This window comes from Hypanus sabinus, chromosome 2 (genome assembly GCF_030144855.1).
Source record: "Hypanus sabinus isolate sHypSab1 chromosome 2, sHypSab1.hap1, whole genome shotgun sequence".
In the NCBI taxonomy this organism is placed as follows: Eukaryota; Metazoa; Chordata; class Chondrichthyes; order Myliobatiformes; family Dasyatidae; genus Hypanus; species Hypanus sabinus.
Window position 1 is genome coordinate 9772251 of NC_082707.1, and position 21749 is coordinate 9793999.

A 21749-nucleotide genomic window follows, 5' to 3' on the forward strand; every position below is an offset into this window, starting at 1 on the left:
ATGCACAACAGCATACAGACGTGGTCAAGTTGTTGCTTCGATCAAACATCAGAATTGGGGATGATTATTGGTGCCAGAGGAGAATGGCTAGACTTGTTCAAACCGACAGGAAGGCAATAGCAACTCAAATAACAGTGGTGTGCAGGGGAGCATCTCTGGAAGTACAGCATACTGAACCTCGAAGTGGGCGGGCTACAACCATGGACATAAATTCGGTGGCCACTTTATTAGGTACAGGAAATATCTAATTAAGGTGTCTTTGAGTATGTAGACAATATTTTTGTATATACCAGCCTCTATCATTCAGCTTTTGAAGATGATGGCTTGTGTTTGCTGTGCTGGACTGTAGCTGTAATGGAAACTTGAGTTGCTTGACCCTAATTTGTTACTAAATTTAAGCACAATGGATATTCATTTGTTCACTTTTTGAGAGTTCTTCCAGTGGTTGTACTGTAGACTGGCACAATTCAAATTTTTTTTTACTTCAAATCTTTATTTTGAAAAGTTTTTAAATCTTTTGGCATGTCACCAAGGTCCCTAGCAAATTCCTGCAGCAGTACTGTGGAGAGCATTCTGGTGCGGAGGGGCCACTGCACAGAACTGAAAAAAGCCAACGCCATCAAGGGCACTTGCTCCCCAATCATGAACGTCTCTCACCATCCAGGACATGCCCTCTTCTCATTACTACCATCAGAAAGGAGATACAGGAGCCTTAAAACATGCACCTTTTTTTTAAGAACATCATCTTCCCCACTGCTATATTCTGGTAATTTTTTGCAATTTTATGTGTTTGCCCTTGAACAGAAAATATTACAAGTAGTGGATGAGGCCCAGTCCAACAGGGGTAAACCCTCCCCAGCACTGAGCACGTCTACATGGAGCGCAGTCGCAGGAAAGCAGGGTCCATCATCAGGACATGTTTTCTTCTCGCTGCTGCCATTAAGAAGGAGGTACAGGAACCTCGGGTCTCACACCACCAGGTTCAGGAACGGTTATTACCCCTCAACCATCAGGTCCCACACCACCAGGTTCAGGAACAGTTATTACCCCTCAACCATCAGGTCCCACACCACCAGGTTCAGGAACAGTTATTACCCCTCAGCCATCAGGTCCCACACCACCAGGTTCAGGAACGGTTATTACCCCTCAACCATCAGGTCCCACACCACCAGGTTCAGGAACGGTTATTACCCCTCAACCATCAGGTCCCACACCATCAGGTTCAGGAACGGTTATTACCCATCAACCATCAGGTCCCACACCACCAGGTTCAGGAACGGTTATTACCGCTCAACCACCAGGTCCCACACCACCAGGTTCAGGAACAGTTATTTCCCCTCAACCATCAGGTCCCACACCACCAGGTTCAGGAACAGTTATTACCACTCAATCATCAGGTCCCACACCACCAGGTTCAGGAACAGTTATTACCCCTCAGCCATCAGGTCCCACACCACCAGGTTCAGGAACGGTTATTACCCCTCAACCATCAGGTCCCACACCATCAGGTTCAGGAACGGTTATTACCCATCAACCATCAGGTCCCACACCACCAGGTTCAGGAACAGTTATTACCCCTCAATCATCAGGTCCCACACCACCAGGTTCAGGAACAGTTATTACCCCTCAGCCATCAGGTCCCACACCACCAGGTTCAGGAACGGTTATTACCCCTCAACCATCAGGTCCCACACCACCAGGTTCAGGAACGGTTATTACCCCTCAACCATCAGGTCCCACACCATCAGGTTCAGGAACGGTTATTACCCATCAACCATCAGGTCCCACACCACCAGGTTCAGGAACGGTTATTACCGCTCAACCACCAGGTCCCACACCACCAGGTTCAGGAACAGTTATTTCCCCTCAACCATCAGGTCCCACACCACCAGGTTCAGGAACAGTTATTACCCCTCAATCATCAGGTCCCACACCACCAGGTTCAGGAACAGTTATTACCCCTCAGCCATCAGGTCCCACACCACCAGGTTCAGGAACGGTTATTACCCCTCAACCATCAGGTCCCACACCATCAGGTTCAGGAACGGTTATTACCCATCAACCATCAGGTCCCACACCACCAGGTTCAGGAACAGTTATTACCCCTCAGCCATCAGGTCCCACACCACCAGGTTCAGGAACGGTTATTACCCCTCAACCATCAGGTCCCACACCACCAGGTTCAGGAACGGTTATTACCGCTCAACCACCAGGTTCAGGAACAGTTATTACCCCTCAACCATCAGGTCCCACACCACCAGGTTCAGGAACGGTTATTACCGCTCAACCACCAGGTTCAGGAACGGTTATTACCGCTCAACCACCAGGTTCAGGAACAGTTATTACCGCTCAACCATCAGGTCCCACACCACCAGGTTCAGGAACAGTTATTACCGCTCAACCATCAGGTCCCACACCACCAGGTTCAGGAACAGTTATTACCCCTCAATCATCAGGTCCCACACCACCAGGTTCAGGAACAGTTATTACCCCTCAGCCATCAGGCTCCTGAACCTGGCGGTTGAGGTGATAACTTCACTCACTGTGGTGAACTACATATACCTGTCTGGACACCCCCCCCCCCCCCCCACTGACTGCTCCTGTGGCTCCTCCCACAGACCCCTGTATAAAGGCGATCAAGGCCTGAGCCCGGCCTCTCAGTCTCCAGGATGTAGTATGGTGGTCACTCACTGCTTGTTCCTTCTTCCAGTCAATAAAAGCCGATATCTCGCCTTTACGTCTCAGAGTGAGTTATTGATGGTGCATCACTCACCCCGTCACTGAACTGTTGCCACAGCCTACAGGCTCACTTTCAGGGACTCTTCATCTTGTGTTCTTGATATTTATTGCTTGCTTGTTTTCTATCTTTTTGTATTTGCACAGTTTGTTGATTTTTCACACGGGTAGTATCCCCAAATGGTGCAGTCTTTTGATTCTATTTAGATTACTGGATTTAATAAGAAAGAAAATGGATCTCGGACGTATATGTACTTTGATAATGAACGAGCTTTCCGTTTTGTACTGCACTGGACTGCTGCTGCCAAACAAGTTGCAAAGCGTGCGTCTGTGATTAAACACCAGATTCAAATTCGGTCTCTGCTCTCTTTCAGTTTGGGCACCTGTTCACTGTTAGCTGCCTCGATACTCCATGAAGGTCTTCACGAGCAGAGATCAGCAGGACTTTAAACCCTCCGTCTGTCACATGGTTAATTAATGGAACAGGTTCACCAGGATTAGAGGGCATGTGCTAAAATGAGAGGTTCAATAAACTTGGGTTGTTTTCTCTGGAATGGCAGAGGCTGAGGATAAATCTGACAAAGGCTGAAAAGATTATGAGAGGCACGGAGCAGACAGATGGTATCTTTTTCCAGAGGTTAAGTTGTTTAATACCAGAGGAGAGGGGGGTAATCTGAAAGGAGAGTGAGGGGTAGGTTTTATTACACAGAGTGCTGGGTGTCTGGAATATGATGTTTGGGGGTCGTGGCAGAGGCGGATACATTTGAGACTTTTAAGAGGTGCTTAGATAGGCTCATGAACGTGAGGAAAGTGGAGAGATACGGGCATTGTGTAGGCAGAGAGATTAGTTAGTCACTTGATTAAGTGGCTTAGCACAACATTGTGGGCCAAAGGGCCTGTTTCTGTGCTGTACTGTTCTATGTTCTGTCACTCCAGTTTACAACTTTATTTGAAGGCTGGGAATTATTGGACTGTAAACAGAGCAAGTCAATAGACTCTGAAATTTCCTTATTAACTATACTTCCTTTTCACTGCTGTGTAATTCAGTATATTTAACGCTATTAAATCTGCTTCACTCTCAAAGACCACAAGATGTACGAGCAGAATTAGACCGTTCTGCTTGTCAAGTTTGCTCCACCATTCCATTATGGCCAATTTATTCTGCCTCTCAGCCGCATTCCCCTGCCTTCTCCCCATAATCTTTGACACCCTGACCGATCAAGAAACTATCCACCTCAGCTTTAAATGTACCTAATGACTTGGTCTCCATAGCCATCTGTGGCAACGAGTTCCAGAGATTCACTAATCTCTGGTTATAGAAATTCCTTCTCATATCTGTTCTAAGTGGACCGTCCCTCTATTGTGGATCGAGCTTCCAGTAGAAGTGGTGGAGGCAGGTTCGGTATTGTCATTTAAAGCAGATATATGGACAGGAAAGGAATGGAGGGTTATGGGCTGAGTGCGGGTCAGTGGGACTAGGTGAGAGTAAGTGTTTGGCACGGACTAGAAGGGTCGAGATGGGCTGTTTCCGTGTGTAATTGTTATATGGTTATTCTGAGGCTGCACTGTTTGGTCCCAGACCTCCCTTCATTCTCTAAACTCTAGCAAGTACAGGCCCAGAGCTACACTATCTAATACATTGTACTACTGTAGTTTCCAAGAAATCTTCAAGGGGTGGTGACAGACGAGAGAAGATACTCAGATGCTGGAGGATCTCAGCATCTATGGGGGAGAAAAGTACAGTTGACGGTTTGGGCTGAAGTCCTTCAGCAGGACCGCCTGGACGCTGAGTTCCTTTGGCATTTTGTTTGTGTTTCAGGGAGCGGTGCCTCAGAAAGGCGGCATCCATTGTCACCCAGGACCTGCCCTCTTCTCATTGTTACCATCAGAAAGGAGGTACAGAAGCCTCACTCTGCAATTCAAGAACAGCTTTTTCCCATCTGCCATTTGATTTCTGAAGAACACTACCTCACTTAACTATTTAATATACATATGCTTACTGTACCTCTTTTATATCATCATGTATTGCATTGTACTGCTTCCACTAAGTTAACAAATTTCATGACATTGGCCGTGATATTAAACCAGATTCTAATTCTGACATTAACCCTTTCATTCCCAGAATCGTTTTCATGAACCTTCACTGACACCCCCCCCCCACCTCCAATGCCACCACATCTTTCCTCAGATAAGCGGCCCAAAACTGCTGTCAGTAATCCAAGTGCTGTCCGACAGGTGCCTTATAAAGCCTCAGCAGCACATTCTTTCTTTTATATTCTAGCCCTCTTGAAATGAATGCTAACATTGCATTTGTCTTCCTTACCACCGACTCAACCTGCAAGTTAACCTTCAGGGCGGGGGTTCCCAACCTGTTTGATGCCATGAACCCTGCCATTACTAAGGGGTCTGTGGACCCCAGGTTGGGAACCCTGCTTCAGGGAATCTTGCATGAGGACCACCATGTTCCTTTGCACCTCTGATTTTTGAATTTTCTCCCCATTTCAAAAAAAAGTCTTAAGCGAATTCATTAAAGGCAGCAGCTTGCTTCTTCCTAAAGAGAGAGTTTGATCTTCTTTCAAATATTTCTGACAGCTTCTCCTTAGTTTCCCCAAATTGATTGTAAAACTCCTTTCCCCATTAAGATCGTACTGTAAGCCCAGTTCAGTGGTGAGACGGACAGCTTGGGAGCTGTGTGGCCTCTGTTATCGCACTGACCCGGCCATCGTGCTGCAGTGTAAATTGTTGCAGCCGTCAGGGGAGGAGGCGCCAGAGGCGGTGTAGGAGAGAACAGGCACGGCGGCCGCACTGGAATATCAGCTGGGTTGGCGGTTTGCCTGCTCCTCAGTGCTGCCCTCTGGTGTTCGCTCCATGGAAGACAAGCTGACTTTCCATCATCAGCGGCTGCACTAGCACGTGATGAGCTGCTACGTACTTTTCCTTGCAGAAACATGGCTGCAGGACAACATCCCATGCATCATCCATCTTCAGCCCACTGGTGCTAATATTATTATGTGACTGTATGTGTCGTAACCTTATGTGCTGTGTGTGACTGTAGGTGCTATGATTGGCACCGTGGACTCAGAGGAACACAGTTTCATTTAGCTGTATACATATGTAGGGTTGAATGACAATTGAATTTAACTTGAAAGTGGTGCCACAGGAAAATCCAATCCATAATTCAGGGCCTCACCATCCCGGGACATTTCTCCCACCCCCACCCACCCCCACCTTGTTGCTGCCATCAGCAAGAAGATACAGAAGCCTGAAGACCCTTACATCTCAGTGGGCATCACGGCAACATAGTGGTTAGCGTAATGCCTTACAGTGCCAGTGACCTGCATTCACTTCTGCCGCTGACTGTGAGGAATCCCACACCATTCCGTGGGTTTCCACGAAACACAGGAGTGCAGTCAGTAGGTTGTGGGCAGCCTACAATGGTGCCAGAAACATGGTGACGCTTACAGGCTGACCCCCGTGCATCTTTGACATAAACAACCCAATTCACTGTTTCCGTGTAAACGTGACCAAGCTAATGTCAATGATTCAGGAACTGCTTCTTTCCCTCCGCCAGATTTCCGAAAAGATCATGAACACTACCTCATTATTTCCTGCACTTTTTGATTTTTATGGTAATTTTGTGTTTGCAACAAACTATACTTTGTACAAGAAATGACTTTGTGAGGCATTGGTCAGACAGCACCTGGGAGCATCGTGAGCAGTTTGGGGTCCCCCATATAATAATAATAAGTACTTTATTGATCCCGTGTGGGAAATTCTTCTGTTACAGTAGATTTAAAAACACACTTTGCAGTGTGCAAACTTCACTATTAATAATAAAGTACAGAATAATATACACAATGATTTACCAATGTGTAATGTACAAAATAATAAAACAGTATATTTATAATGATGTGTGTTCTCTTGTCACACAGACATGGACTCAATATACAGTTATTTATGCATATCCTTATCTAAGGATGCATTGGCACTGGAAAGGGTCCAGTGGAGGTTAAAAAAAATGATCCTAGGAATAAAACGGTTATGATATGATATGAGGAGCATTTGATGGCTCTGGGCCTGTACTCGCTGAAGTTCAGAATAATGAGGGAATCTCAGTGAAAGCTAACGAATATTAAAAGGCCTGACGAGAGTGGATGTACGGAGGAGGTTTCTGATAGTGGGGGAGTCTAGGAGCAGAGGGTACGGCCTCCGAATAGAAGGGTGACCCTTTGGAATGGAGATGAGAAGGATTTTCTTGAGCCAGAGGTGATGAATCTGTGGAATTCGTTGCCATGGACAGCCGTGGCAGCCAAGTCATTGAGTAAATTTAAAGCGGACGTTCTTGATTCGTAATGGTGTCAAAGGTTATGGGAAGAAATGCAGGTTGTGAGGGCGAATCAAGTAGCCGTGATTTAATGGCAGAGGAGACTCGATGAGCTGAACGGCGTAATACTGCTCTTACTGTGTGTCTTACGGACTGCGAGAATAAACCTGATTCTCATTCACTCCTTGAAGGAGAGTAATTGCAGCTTCTCCACTTGCCCATTAAAATATATCGGATAATATTTTCTTTCCTATTTGGTTCTATTGGAGGGAAGAGAGCATTGATTTTTTTAGATGGACTTTTTTCTGGTTCTACCTCACACTGTAGTGAGTTTATTGTCATCTGACTGTACATATATACAGCCTCTGGACCGCAGTGCACCCACACAGTCACACAGGGCACATAAAATATTACCGTAAATAGGTTTGTAAAATATAATTTAAAAAGCATGCGGCGCACAGTAAAGAGCTCGCTGTCCCAGTGATGAGATCTCAGTGGTGACAGGGTAGTCATTAGTCTCACAACTGAGGGACGAAGTCATTACCCAGTCTGACAATCCTGGTCCTGATGCTCCTGAATCTCCTTCCTAATGGTAGTGGGTCAAAGATTGTGGGATCGGTGGTAGGGATGATGTGGGATAACATGTTTGGGAATAGAGGTAAGTGAAAGGTGTTGGACCTGCAACTCTTCAGTAGATGCTGCCTGGTGCGAGTGTTTCTATGGATGTTGTTGTCAGGCAATGTCCAGGCAAGGATTGTTACAGCTGGTGCGCAATCAAAAGAAAGCTTCTGGTACACTGACCTCCATAAATCAAAGTATTGAGTACAGGAGATGGTGTGTTATGTTGAAGTTGTTGAAAATGTTGCTGAGGCCTAATTTGGAGTATTGTGTGCAGATTTGGTCACCCACCTATAGAAAAAATGTCAATAAGGTTGAAAGAGTACGGAGAAAATCTACAAGGATGCTGCCAGGGCCTGAGTTATAAGGAAAGACTGAATAAGTTAAAACTTTATTCCCTGAAAGAGTGGTTCCCAGTCTGGGGTTTACAGACCCCTGTTTAATGGTATCAGTCCACGGCATAAAAACATTGGGAACCCCCGCCATCAAACATTGAAGCTTCAGGAGAGATTTCATAGGGGAATGCTAAATTATGAGGGGTATAGATAGGGTAAATGCAAGCAGGCTTTTTCCACTGAGGTTGGGTGGGCCTACAACTGGAGGTTGTGCGTTAAGGGTGAAAGGTGAAAAGTTTATGGGGAACATGAGGGGAAACTTTTTCATTCAGCAGGTGGTGAGAGGGTGAAATGAGCTTCCAGCACAACTGGTACATGTGAGCTTGATTTCAACATTTAATAAAGTTTGGTAGGTACATGGATGGGAGGGTTATGGGCGTTATGGTTCAGGAGAAGGTCGATGGAACAACACAGTTTAAATGTTCAGCATGGACTAGATAGGCTGAAGGGCCTTTTTCTGTGCTGTACTTTTCTATGACACTATAACCCAGGCAAGAGAAGCTTGACTACCTCTTCCCACCCTGTCCCCTTTAAAAAATTCTATTCCCTTTTCTCTGTTCCTTCACCTTTGCTTCCATCACATCTTTTCCCAGCATGCAGCTTCCCTTTGCAGGACACAGGGTTTCTCTTCCTCGACTTTTGGCGCTGCCCCCACCTGCATCTCCTCCATTTCCTGAACATCTGCACTCACCCCATCTTCCCGCCACCTTAGCAGTGATAGACTTCCTCTTGTCCTTACCTAAAACCCATGAGTCTCTACATCCAACACATCGTCTTCCACATCTTTCCCCCATCTCCAAAGGGATCCCACGAAACATGTCTTTACTTCAAACCCCCACTTTCTGCAGGGATCACTCCCTCTGTGATCCCCTTCTCCACAAACCTGCCCCCCCCACCACTAGTCTCCCTCCCAGAACTTATCCTTGCAAATGGCCTAAATGCCCATAAAGAGGGTCTCAAACAGTCTTTCCAGGTGAGGCAACATTTCACCTGCAAATCTGCTGGGGTTGGGGGATGTCTTTGTCGAGCACCTCTGCTCCACCCGCCAAAAGTGGAATTTCCCAGAGGCCAAACATTTTAATTCCCATTCTGACATGTTGTGTGAAATATTCCATCTGGTTAGCCTCCAACCTGATGGCATGAATATCGATTTCTCCTTGCAGTAAAAAAAATACCCTCCACATCGCCTCCTCTTCTACTTTCCACTTTGGACTTTCACCTCTTCTTCCCTGCCCGTTACTTCCCCTTGAGTCCCTTCCTCCATCCCTTTCTCCTATGGTCTATTCTCCCCTCTGATCAGATTACTTCTCCAGCCTTTGACCTTTCCCACCCACCTATCACCTGGCTATCCTCCTTCCCATCCCCCCACCTTTTTATTCTGGCGTCTTCTCCCGTACTTTCCAGTCCTGAAGAAAAGTCTCAGCCCAAAACTGTTTATTCATTTCCTCGATGCTGCCTGTCATGCTGAGTTCCTCCAGCATTTTGTGTGTGTGTTGCTTTAGTTCTTTGAAGAGCATAGCTTCTCTTTGCAGAGCAGGGAACTGTGGCCATTTGACATTGGGGTTACCAACCTGGGGTTAATAATCCCTTGCTTATTAGTATTGGTCCGTGGCATTAAGGAGGTTGGGAATCTCGGGATCTGACAAGGTACGGATATCTCAGAAGGATGCAAGGCACACACACAAGAACATAAAATCTAGACCATAGAACACTCCAGCACAGTGCGGGTCCTTTGACTCACAATGTTGCGCTGACCTTTCAACTTGCTCTTAGATCTATCGAATGGTGAAAGACCTTGATAGCATGGAGAGGATGTTCTTTATGGTGGGAGAGTATAAGATCAGAGTACATGGTCTCAGAATAGAGGGCTGTCCTTTTAGCACGGAGATGAGGAAGAATTTCTTTAGCTGGAGTGTGGTGAATCTGGAATTCGAGGTCACAGGCAGCTGTGGAAGCCAAGTCTTCATGTATATGTAGGGTTCTCAAATTATTAACTGTAATGTTAACTGCATATATAAAATGGCTTCTCTGTAGCCTTATAACGAAATGGCTTCTTTGTGTTAACTGATGAGGAAATGCTCTGTTTAGTTGGAATGTTTGGGTTATAATTATTGATAACGGAGGAACTAACCAATGGAAGCAATGTTGTTCTATCTGTCTGTGTGGGAACCTGGAGTGAGTGCGCGGGATTTTCGGGAGGAAAACTGAAGAGGTACTACGTGCTGGACGTGCTCTGGCCGACCACCGAGGTTGGTCTCAGGCCGCAGGTCAAGGAGGTCGGAGAAGATCGAATGGTGGACCGAAGGCTTCGATAGTTGAGCTCCAACGGTTGTGCACGAATTGATTGATTAGTTTTGGCACCTTTTTCTTTTCTTTTTATATTGTATCGCTATTAATTACCTAGTTCTAGTAAGATTTATAAAGTGTATGTAAACGTACATTGTGTGCGGTCTGATATTGTATGTGCGAGTTTGTATCAGTGGACATGACACAGCATCTACACAAACGGAAAACACGGTTTGGCGGGTGGACGGATTTTCCCTGAGACAAACACAAGCTGATCGCCCTGGGTGTCACATAGCTTTAAGGCAGAAGTTGATAGAGTCTTGATTGGTCAGGGGATGGGGGAGAAGGCAGGAGCTTGGGGCTGAGAGGAAAATTAGATCGGCCATGATGAAATGGCTGAGTAGACTCAATGGGCCAAATGGCCAATTTCTGCTCCAATATCTTATAGTCTTAGGGTCTTATCAACTTAACCCTCCATTTTTATGCCATCTATGAGCCTATGTAAGAGTTCCTCAAATGCCCCTGATATATCTGCCTGCACCAGTGACAGGGTGTTCCATACACCCACCGCTCTCTGTAGCTCTGATATCACCACCACCCCTCCCCACTAACCATTCCTCCAATCACCTTAAAATTAAGCCCTCTTGTATCAATCATTTCCACCCAGAGGAAAAATGTCTTTGGCTTTCCATTCAGCCTGGGCCTCTTAAGTTGTACACAACTTGATTACTTTCATCATCGTCACTATTATGTGCCTTGTCATATGACATGGACGATCATGATTCAAGACCATGATTGTTCTTGACAAGTTCTTCTACAGAAGTGGTTTGCCACTGCCTACTTCTGGATGGTTGGGTGACCCCTGCCATTATCAATGCCATTCAGAGATTGTCGGCCTGGTGTCGGTGGTCACTTAACCAGGATTGTGATCTGCACCAGCTGCTCATACGACCATCCACCACCTGGTCCCCAGGGCTTCACATGTCCCTGATCGGGGAGTAGCGGCTAAGCAGGTGCTACCCCTCGCCCAAGGGGACTGCAGGCTAGTGGAGGGAAGGAGTGCCTTACACCTCTTTGGCAGAGACGTATCTCTACCCTGTCACCTTACTTTACTAACTTCAAAGTATCATTGGTTTTCAGCTTGTAGTTTCTATTGAGTTTTTAACACCTATTAATTGTGAATGGTGATTGTTCTTGAAAGTAAAGATTTTGAACATGTACAGTTTACCAAATGGTCAATATCTGTAACTGCTAGTGAATTCTGTATAAACATTTATTTTTTTATTTAGTGATACAATGCGGAACAGGTTGTTCCGGCCCAGCCCATCCCACCTGTTTAACACTAGCCTTCTCACAGAACAATTTACAGTGACCCCCATTCATTTACTAACCAGTATGTCTTTGGACTGTGGGAGGAAACTGGAGCACCTATGGTGCAGCTGGAGGACGCACGGAGTTTCCTTACAGATGGCACCAGAACTAGGCCATTAGACAGAGGAGCAGAATTAGGCCATTCGGCCCATCAAGCTCTCGCCACCATTTCAACATGGCTGCCAACCCCATTTTCCTGCCTCCTCTCCGAACCTATCAGCCTCTGAGTTAAATCCACCCAGTGACGCAGCCTACTAGACATCGTGGCACTAAATTCCACAGATTTCCCTCCCTCTGGCTAAAGGAATTGAACTCTGAACCCCTGAACTGTAATAGCATCACGCTAACCTCTATATGACTGTGGAGCCCTGGGAGTTTTCCGTTCGGACTTCAGAACAATGTGGTGACAGGGGCCGGGCACACGTAACTAAAGTGTGATTGAGAAGCAAGGGCGCATGTTCAGGCTCCCATTAATCGGCAACGATACTTCCAGCAGTGGTCCAGCTTTCCGGCCGCTGTCGTTCTGCTCCTTGCTGTCAGAAGGTGACAGGTGAGTGACGTCACGGAGACGTCGGGGGTGGAGTGATGTGGATCAGTATCTCAGTGATATAACTGCTGACTTCAGGGTATTGATCCTTGCGCTAGAAGGGCAAAGTGCTGCCGTCTCTCACTGCGGGAGCTGCTTGCAGAATCTCAAGGTGAACTTGCAGTGGGAAGTTGCCAATTCAGGGGGACACAAGCTCTTTGCAATTGCGTGTGCCCTAACTGAAGTGAGCCTTGCACTGCCGTGCTCTCCTATGGGACTGGATGATGGGGACATAATCTTTGAACAGAAATAGTCCCTCCAGTCCTTCATATCTATGTGGGCCAGAATCAGCTTTATCATCACCAGCAGGCGTTGTGAAATGTGCTGCAGCAGTACAGTACAATACATAATAAAAATGATTGATTATAATAATGTATAAAAATAGTGTAAAAATAAAGAGAGCACAACAGTGAGCACAGGAGATGCTGGGAAGACAGAGTGCTGGAGGAACTCCTCAGCAGGTCCGCCTGAAACGTCAATTGTCTTTTCCCCTCCATAGATGCTGCCTGAACTCCTGAGTTCCTCTGGCACTTAGTGTTTTTTGTTGAGCAAAAGAGTGAGATAGTATTCAAGGGTAGAGGCTGTTCCTATAATGTCTACAGGTCCTGTACCACCTCCTTGGTGATAGTAACAAGAAGAGGGCATGTCCTGAATGGTGAGGGTCCTTTCTGATGGGTGCTGCCTTTTTGAGGTAATTTATTTTTGAAGATGCCCTCGATGCTGGGGAGGCTGGTGCCCTTGATGGAGCTGCCTGAGTTTACAACTTTCCGATCCTGTGCAGTGGTGCACAGTCAGAATGATCTCCGTCTGTAGGACATGGTACATCTGTAGAAATTTGCTAGCGTCTTCGGTGACATACCAAGCATCCTCAGACTTCTAATGAAATGTATCCATTGCCTTTCCCTTGTCAAAATGCTGGCCCGGCATAGATCTCCAGCGATGTTGACTGCCAGGAACCTGAAACAGCACACGCTTTGCAAACTGATCCCTCAATGTATGTCCCTCGACTTCTCCTTCCTGAAGTCCACAATCAGTTCCTTGGTCTTAGTGACGATGATTGCAATGTTATTTTTTCTTGTAACACCACTGCCCCCTGCTGTTTGACATTTCTACCCTGGGAATTAAAAAAAAATTGATTTTGACCTTAAAGGAGAGATTCTGCAGATGCTGGAAATCCAGAGTAGCACATACAAAATGCTGGAAGAACTCAGCAGGTCAGGCAACGTATAAGGAGGGAATAAGAGTCAGCATTTCAGGCCGAGACCCTTCATCAGAATTGGAAAGGAAGGGTGAAGAATACTGAATGAATGAGTCTAAGTGGTGATCGTCTGCTCTATCCAGTGATGGCAGTGAAACCTGCACAGGAGAAATCTTAAAGTGAAAAGCCGTTGGACTGCGGCAGTTCCACTCCCTCGACCTCGGAAGTCCAGGTCCAGTGGTACGAGCAAGCGTCACAACTGGGGTCTTCCTTGGTTACAGTGGATGACCATGACGTCTCCTGTGCCTCGTCATGCCCTTCGCTCTCCAAAACCACCTTCCTGGCCGTTTGATCTCCCTGTAGATCTCATCTGCCCAGTTGGTCAGAGCTGACTTCATCTGTTAGGACAGGCTATGGGGTATGTGGCCCGCTGGCTACCTTACCTGGTATACCCCACCTCTTAATGGGGTGTGGCCTCTGTCACATGCAAATAGCTACTTGGAACCACAGGGAGAGCTGAATATCTGGTTGGGTCAAAGATGAGGGAATATGACAAGCCCCTTCACCAGAGGTGCTTCCCTCCCCCTGGACATGCCATACTCAGCAACATACACCATTGATAACTATTAGAAACTAATACATAGACTTATAGTCCTGTAGTAGCATTGCTAGTGTTCTAATTTGTTTAAATACATTACATGGCAGATTGTCTTTTTTATACCTTTTTAACTATTTCCATGAATCTTCAGCTAGTTGGGCTAACTGGAATCAGTTAACTGGAATCCACTCGATATAAACTTTAAATAAGAAGTACAAGAAAAGAGATGTTCAGTGTGTGTCTTCAGGTTCCTGTACACGCTTCTTGATGGCAGTATTGAGAAGAGGGCCAGAAAGAAGAAGCCCGGCTGCTTCTATCTCAATGATCTCCCTTCAAGTCAAGTCAAGTTCAAGTCAAGTTACTTTTTATTGTCATTTTGACCATAACTGCTGGTACAGTACACAGTAAAAACGAAACAACGTTTTTCAGGACCATGGTGCTACATGAAACAATACGAAAACTACACTGAACTACATAAACCAACACAAAAACTACCCTAGACTATAGACCTACCCAGGACTGCATAAAGTACACAGAACAGTGCAGGCATTACAGACAGACAGACAGACAGACAGACAGACAGACAGACAGACAGACTTTATCGATCCCGAGGGAAACTGGGTTTCGTTACAGTTGCACCAACCAAGAATTGTGAAGAAATATAGCAAAATAAAATCAAAAAATAATTAATGATAATAAGTAAATTATGCCAAGTGGAAGTAAGTCCAGGACCAGCCTATTGGCTCAGGGTGTCTGACACTCCGAGGGAGGAGTTGTAAAGTTTGATGGCCACAGATAGGAATGACTTCCTATGACGCTCAGTGTTGCATCTCGGTGGAATGAGTCTCTGGCTGAATGTACTCCTGTGCCTAACCAGTACATTATGGAGTGGATGGGAGACATTGTCCAAGATGGCATGCAACTTGGACAGCATCCTCTTTTCAGACACCACCGTCAGAGAGTCCAGTTCCACCCCCACAACATCACTGGCCTTACGGATGAGTTTGTTGATTCTGTTGGTGTCTGCTACCCTCAGCCTGCTGCCCCAGCACACAACAGCAAACGTGATAGCACTGGCCGCCATAGACTCGTAGAACATCCTCAGCATCATCCGGCAGATGTTAAAGGACATCAGTCTCCTCAGGAAATAGAGACGGCTCTGACCCTTCTTGCAGACAGCCTCAGTGTTCTTTGTTCTGACCAGTTTATTGTCCATTCGTATCCCCAGGTATTTGTAATCCTCCACCATGTCCACACTGACCCCTTGGATGTAAACAGGGGTCACCGATGCCTTAGCCCTCCTCAGGTCCACCACCAGCTTCTTAGTCTTTTTCACATTAAGCTGCAGAAGATTCTGTTCACACCATGTGACAAAGTTTCCCACCATAGCAATAAATAATAAACAAGACAATAGGCACAGCAGAGGTCAGTAGGTTGGTAGTCCGATGGCTTGGGGACATAAGTAATCAGCTGAATGGCAGCGTCTGGGATTCCGTCCGTTTCTATACTCCCACCGATTATTTCGTTGCCACAGATGTAGTCCAATTTATTGTCCATTTGAGAGCAGAATGGACGGGAGAGCCGGCTGGCTAGGGCTTGCTTTTTTCCTGGCACAGGCTCCTGTCCGCTCGCCTTGCTTCCGCTTCCTCACACGCTGTTTACAACGTCCCCACCTCTGGCCACCGGCATCAGGCGACTCCGAGGACTGCAGGCCCGATTCCCTCAGCAAGAGCAGAATGGACGGGAGAGCCAGCCGACTAGGGCTTGATTTTTTCCTGGCACAGACTCCTGCCCGCTCGCTTCACTTCCGCTTACGACATCCCCACCTCCGGCCACCGGCATCAGGCGACTCTGAGGACTGCAGGCCCGATTCCCTCAGCAAGCCGAGGTCGAGCAATCTACCCAGCAGATTTTCATGAAGGTTTGTTTTTGGGCGATCTCTGTATTGTAGCAGTATCTGCCGATGGGAGATAGCCGCTCTGTTATCCATTGCCCTAAATTCTCTGCTTGAGAGAGAACAACCCAAGTTACATCCTCTGCTGCTCACTGTCACTGTCCGTAGTTCTTTCTGCCTACTTCACTCTTTTGCTCATTTCCAGAGGCTGGGTCCATTCCTCTAGTCCAGCGTGCTAGTGCAGCAAAGAGGCGTGACTGCACCTCTACTTTCTTAGTTTGCAAAGATTTGGCACATCATCTGAAACTTTGACAAACTGCAGGGGTGGAGAGTTTATTGACTAGGTGCATCATGGCCTTGTATGGAAACACCAGTGCACTTGAATGGAAAGGCATACCCAGAAGTAATGGATATGGTCCACTCCATCACAGGTAAATCCTCCCTATCCTCTAGCACATCTACAAGGAGGACTCGCAGGAAAGCAACATCTGTCATCAAGGACACCTCCCACCACCATCCGAACTATGCTCTCTTCTCCCTACTGCCCAGACCAACAGGTTCAGGAACAGTTATTACCCCTCAACCAGCAGGATCTTGAACTGGAAAGAACTCTTCATCTCATGTTATCGATATTTCTTCTTCTTGGGCCCTTAGCTCACAGTGGAGCATCAGCCATCGGTGACCTCCTGTCTCCATTGTCCAAAGTCGATGGTCTGGTTGGAGCTCATCAATGTTTCTGTAATCCATTGTCTCCACTGTGCAGGGGATTGGCCTACACAGCTTCATCAGAGCCCTGGTAGCCGGCCTTGCTCATTTCCACCTCTCATGGCAGGGATGTAGGGTTGGATGTCGAGAGGTGTTCTTGATATTTGTTATTTATTTATTATTATTATTTTCTTTCTTTGTTCTTCTGTTTTTGTATTTGCACGGTTTGTTGTCTTTTGCACACTGGTTGTTTGTCGTCTTTCATTGATTTTATTGTGTTTCTTTGTATTTACTGCGAATGCCTGCATTAAAATGAATCTTAAAGTGGTATATGATGACATGTATGTACTTCAATAATAAATTTACTTTGAACTAGTCCAGTTCCAAACCCTGTAGAATTTGACCACTTCAATATATAAAGGTAAGGATGCCAAGATGGTAGAGAGGGAACTATTATAATGATGGTCAATGTTCCCCTCTGGGAGTGGAGCAGCTTTTAATTAAATCAGTAATTCTATTTAGTTACTCTTGACTTTGTAACTGCAAAGTTTAATCCAATCATTGTTCATTATGTGCTGTGTCATGTGACATGGGCAATCAAGGTCTTGACCATGATTGATCTTGGCAAATCTTTTTCTGCAGTGGTTTGCCATTGCTTTCTTCTGGGCAGTGTCTTTACAAGACGGGTGACCCCAGCCATGATCAATACTCTTCAGTTTGTCTGCCTGACGTCAGTGGTTGCATCACCAATGCTTCTGTTGAGCAGCAGCTGCTCATACAACCATCTTGCTCATCTGTGCAGACACCAGGCTTCACGTGACCCTGATCTGGTTGGGGGAGGGGTGTTGGTGGGGATAATCAGGTGCGACACCTTGCCCAAGGGTAAGACACTATTTGAAAACTGTTTGCTCTAAGCACGACGTAGTGTCTAATGGCCACGCAAGTGTGCAGGACTGAAGCTCATTAGAAACTGTTCGGCATGTTACGAACCCCGTAACTGGGTCACTTACCAGCAAAGATAGAGAGGCCCGTTGAAGTCTGATGGTACTAGTTTTAAAAGTCTTTATTTATAAAGGGGCACAAAAATAAAATTAATACAGACATTCAGATAAAATATGTCGTCCATACTCAATCTAAAAACGCGGGTATAATAATAATCATCAATTAAGCAATAGCTCTATCGTTTGTCTGGAGGATATTGTATTGTCCGATGGAAAGATAAAAGTCACTGTCCTTTCAAGCTGCAGCTCTTTGGGTTTAAGAGAGACGGTTTTAAACTTGCCCGGGTCTTTTATGAGGCCAATCCGTTGAGTCGGGGGAGTTGGTTCCCCGTTGTTAGTTCCAAGTCGTTTTCCGTGGTACCAGCCCCCAGGCAAGGGAACCGAATGCACGTGGCTTCCTTCAAATGGCTTCCCGCTATTACGGGATCGCTAGCATTTCTTCTGGTGCGTCTGAAGGGGTTGTTCCCCCAGACCCTTTTTTATACTCCCTCACGGGGTCTCAGATGTCAATCAGGTTGGGATGATGCAATCTCTCTCTCAACCAGCCCACTTTGCCCGAGGGCTTGCACGTAGCATAGTCCCCAATCCACAAACGTGGTCTCCAGGAGACAATGGTCATGTCTCTCTCTCTCATTTCCTGGGTCCTCTGACACAACCCAATAATGCTCTTGTGATTCTCACAAAGGAGGGGGCTCCCCCGCACCCTTCGGCCCCTCAGAGCTGTGGTGCATTCATAACAGGCAGCAGTCCTGTGCCAATTAAACGGCACAGGAATAAACAAAGCGAATCCCAGTGTTTTTCTTGATTAGAATTTTGTTCTTTAAGAGCTGACCTAAATAAGTGGCTACCCTGATAAGTGAATGGCACTATTAACCAGAATCTGCTGTATATGGTTGGGAGGAGCCTGTTTCTCTGCTGTAGTGCTTTATGACTCTATGACTCTAACAAGTTTCCCTTATGCAGGTTTGGAGGAGGTAATTATTTACCTAAACTTGTTTTCTTATCTTGTTTGTTCTAGGTATGGTACAGAAACTGGACCAGAAGCTGCCGGTTGCGAATGAGTACCTCCTGCTGTCCGGCGGTGTGCGTGAAGGTGTGGTGGACATGGACCTGGAGGAACTGGGCCAGTACATCCGGGGCATGGACTACGACATGGACTTCACCCTGCTGGTGCCGGCCCTCAAGCTGCACGACCGCAACCAGCCGGTCACCCTCGACATGCGCCACTCTGCCCTCTGCCACTCCTGGCTCAGCCTGCGGCTCTTCGACGAGGGCACCATCAGCAAGTGGAGGGACTGCTGCGCGCCCGCGGCGGACCAGGCCGGCAGCGGCGTCAACTTCTACTTCTCGCCCACCCGCGTGGCGGACTGGTTCTTCGAGGCCATCGCCCTGGTGCTGGCCGAGGTCCTGAAGAAGCCCCAGCGGGGGACCCCCAAGGTGGAGAGGCTGGAGAAGCACCACACAGTAGTCTCGGTTGTCCTGGCCGTGGGCTCCAGCCGCATGCTCTACGACATCATCCCCGTGGTCTCCTTCAAAGGCTGGCCGGCCGTGGCCCAGAGCTGGCTAATGGAGAACCACTTCTGGGACGGCAAGATCACCGAGGAGGAGGTGATCAGCGGCTTCTACCTGGTGCCCTCAGCTTCCGTTCAGGGGCGGAAGGAGAACGAGTGGAGGCTTTCTTTTGCCCGCAGTGAGGTCCAGTTGAAGAAATGTATACCCAGCGGCCTCATGCAGGCCTACCAAGCGTGCAAGGCCGTAGTAGCGAAGCTGCTGTTTGAGCCCAAAGCCGTCAGTCCCTACCACCTGCGGAGCATGATGCTTTGGGCTTGCGACCGCCTCCCACCGTCGTTCCTGGCCAGGGAGGACGGCCCAGCCGTCTACCTACTGGGGCTCATCGATGACCTCCAGCACTGTCTGGTCAACAGGCTGTGTCCAAACTACTTCATCCCTCAGTGTAACATGTTCGAGCACCTGTCGGAGGAGTCGGCCCTCCTCCACGCCTGCCGGCTATCCTCGGTCCGCTCAGACCCCGCCGGGCATCTGCGGATGGCTGCCGAGGGTGCCAGGGAGGCCAACCGGCTGGGGCGCGAAATTGTCCCGCGGAGGGGCAGCAGCTCCGGCACCCCTTCACCGTCCTCGGACCCCGGCTCCGGCGACGGTCAGCAGCCAGATGACCGGCTGGCCAAGAAGCTGCAGCAACTGGTGACAGAGAACCCAGGCAAGTCCATCTCGGTCTTCATTAACCCCGACGACGTCACCCGGCCCCACTTCCGCATAGACGACAAGTTCTTCTGACGTGGCGTTGAGGATGGACGGAACTGAATTCGTGGCCCTCAGCACATTCCAAAACTGGAGGGGCCAATGCACAAATCTGCGTACTGATACCCCAGACAAACCAGAGTCCGAGATAGCTTGGGAAGATTTCAATGCCCTCTTTGTTTCTTTGGACTGATTCTAAGGTTGTGTCTTCAGTATTAATTCCCTGCTTATAGGCATTTGCCTCAGTGTGGCAGCCCCTGTGGCAAATGAAGGCAACTCTACTCCATCACTCCACTGACTTGGTGATTCAAAGAGACCAGAGTTGGTTTTAAAGGCTGCTACTTGGAATTCCAGAGCAGGGAGCATTAGACCCTGAATTCCTTTTGTTTGGTTGAAGGTTCTATGCCAAGAGACTCTGCAAACCCTAGGATTGTCTTCTTTTGAAGGTCATTTCCCAAACTTGTTTGGCTGTTCCATTGGGATGACCTTGAGATGTTCTCAAAGCAACAAGCTGGGAACGAGCGGGCTCTACTCAAGAATGTGATCCAGACAGCCTTCGTAGCAATGGGGCAGTAAGAGCGTGAGAAAGTAGAATAAGGTTCCCCTTTGTCCAGTCACCTCCCTCAGCGAGTGACCGGATTTGTGTGCAAGCCACCAGAGGAGGGAGGCTGGGGATGGGTTTACGTTTGAGTGTTGTTGTGTATGTGCAGAGTAAGAAAGCCAAAGGAGCAGTAGGTTTGAACATTTTTACTGAATCACACTAGCCATGGTACGTTCTGGGCAACTTAGTGTGAGTGCAACAAACTGGGCCCACCAAGACAAAAAAACGTGGACTTGAAAGCCCATGCTAAAGGATGGCCTTCTGCACGCAGTCAATTCAACAAGCAATCAATCGGCCGCATGTGCATTTGCCACTCTCTCGCATTTGATCCGATATGGCTCAGATGTGAGCGGGGTGGTGGCCCGTCCTGCAGAGGGTCTGGGTGGTGGGTGGTGGTGGGCCAGTTGCTTGTAGATCAACATTGCCGTGCTTCATCAGGTTTAGCTACCCTGCTTTGTAGTCGGTATCATTGCTGAGCTGGTGTCTGTCTAACTGATCCAGACAGCCCTTGTGGATCAGTGAGGTTTAAAAAGAGCCCATTTTTACATGTGGATGGTTTTTATGTAAATTTAGATCAAGAGAAGTTTATTCACCCAGTGTCCTGTCCTTGTTCTTATACCCTTCTTTAACATTAGTACACAAGGCATAGCATTAGCTTTTGGCCACTTAGCCCATCTTGGCTAATTTATCATCCCTCTCATCCTCATTCTCCTACCTTCTCCTGGTAACCTTTGATGCCCTGACTAATCAAAGGCCCACTTTAAATTACCCAATGACTCGACCCCCATAGCCATCTGTTCGCAGAATCACCACCCCCTAGCTCAACTAATCCCTCCTCATCTCTGTTCTGTTCTGAGGCTGTGCCCTCTGCTCCTAAACTCTTCTGCTATTGGAAACATCCTCTCCACATGCGCTCTACGCAGGCCAGGGATTTGCAACTTCTTTAATGCCATGGACAAATACCATTAAGCAAGGGTGTGGAGACCCCAGGCTGGGATCCCCTGATCTATGCCTTTCAGTATTCAATGAGATCACCCAACCCCATTCTTCTAAACTCCAAGTGATTACAGGTCCAGAGACATCAAACACTCTCTAATCCTGGCAGCATCTTGGTGAGTCACCTCTCTAAGGCTTCCACATCTTTCCTATTTTGACTTCAGTCCCCTTTGATAGTTAT

The 21749-nt window shown here is 47.3% G+C and overlaps 1 protein-coding gene across 1 annotated transcript in view; it reads left to right on the forward strand.

Moving 5' to 3' along the window:
• Positions 1 to 20957, forward strand: part of LOC132404190 (nucleotidyltransferase MB21D2-like) — a 51885-nt gene extending 30928 nt beyond the window's left edge. Inside the window, exon 2 of the mRNA XM_059988271.1 lies at positions 18731 to 20957. Within this exon, the coding sequence (XP_059844254.1) occupies positions 18731 to 20007 (1277 nt within the window). The 3' untranslated portion in view covers positions 20008 to 20957. The remainder of the gene's footprint in view (positions 1 to 18730) is intronic.
• The last annotated feature ends 792 nt before the right edge of the window (positions 20958 to 21749 follow it).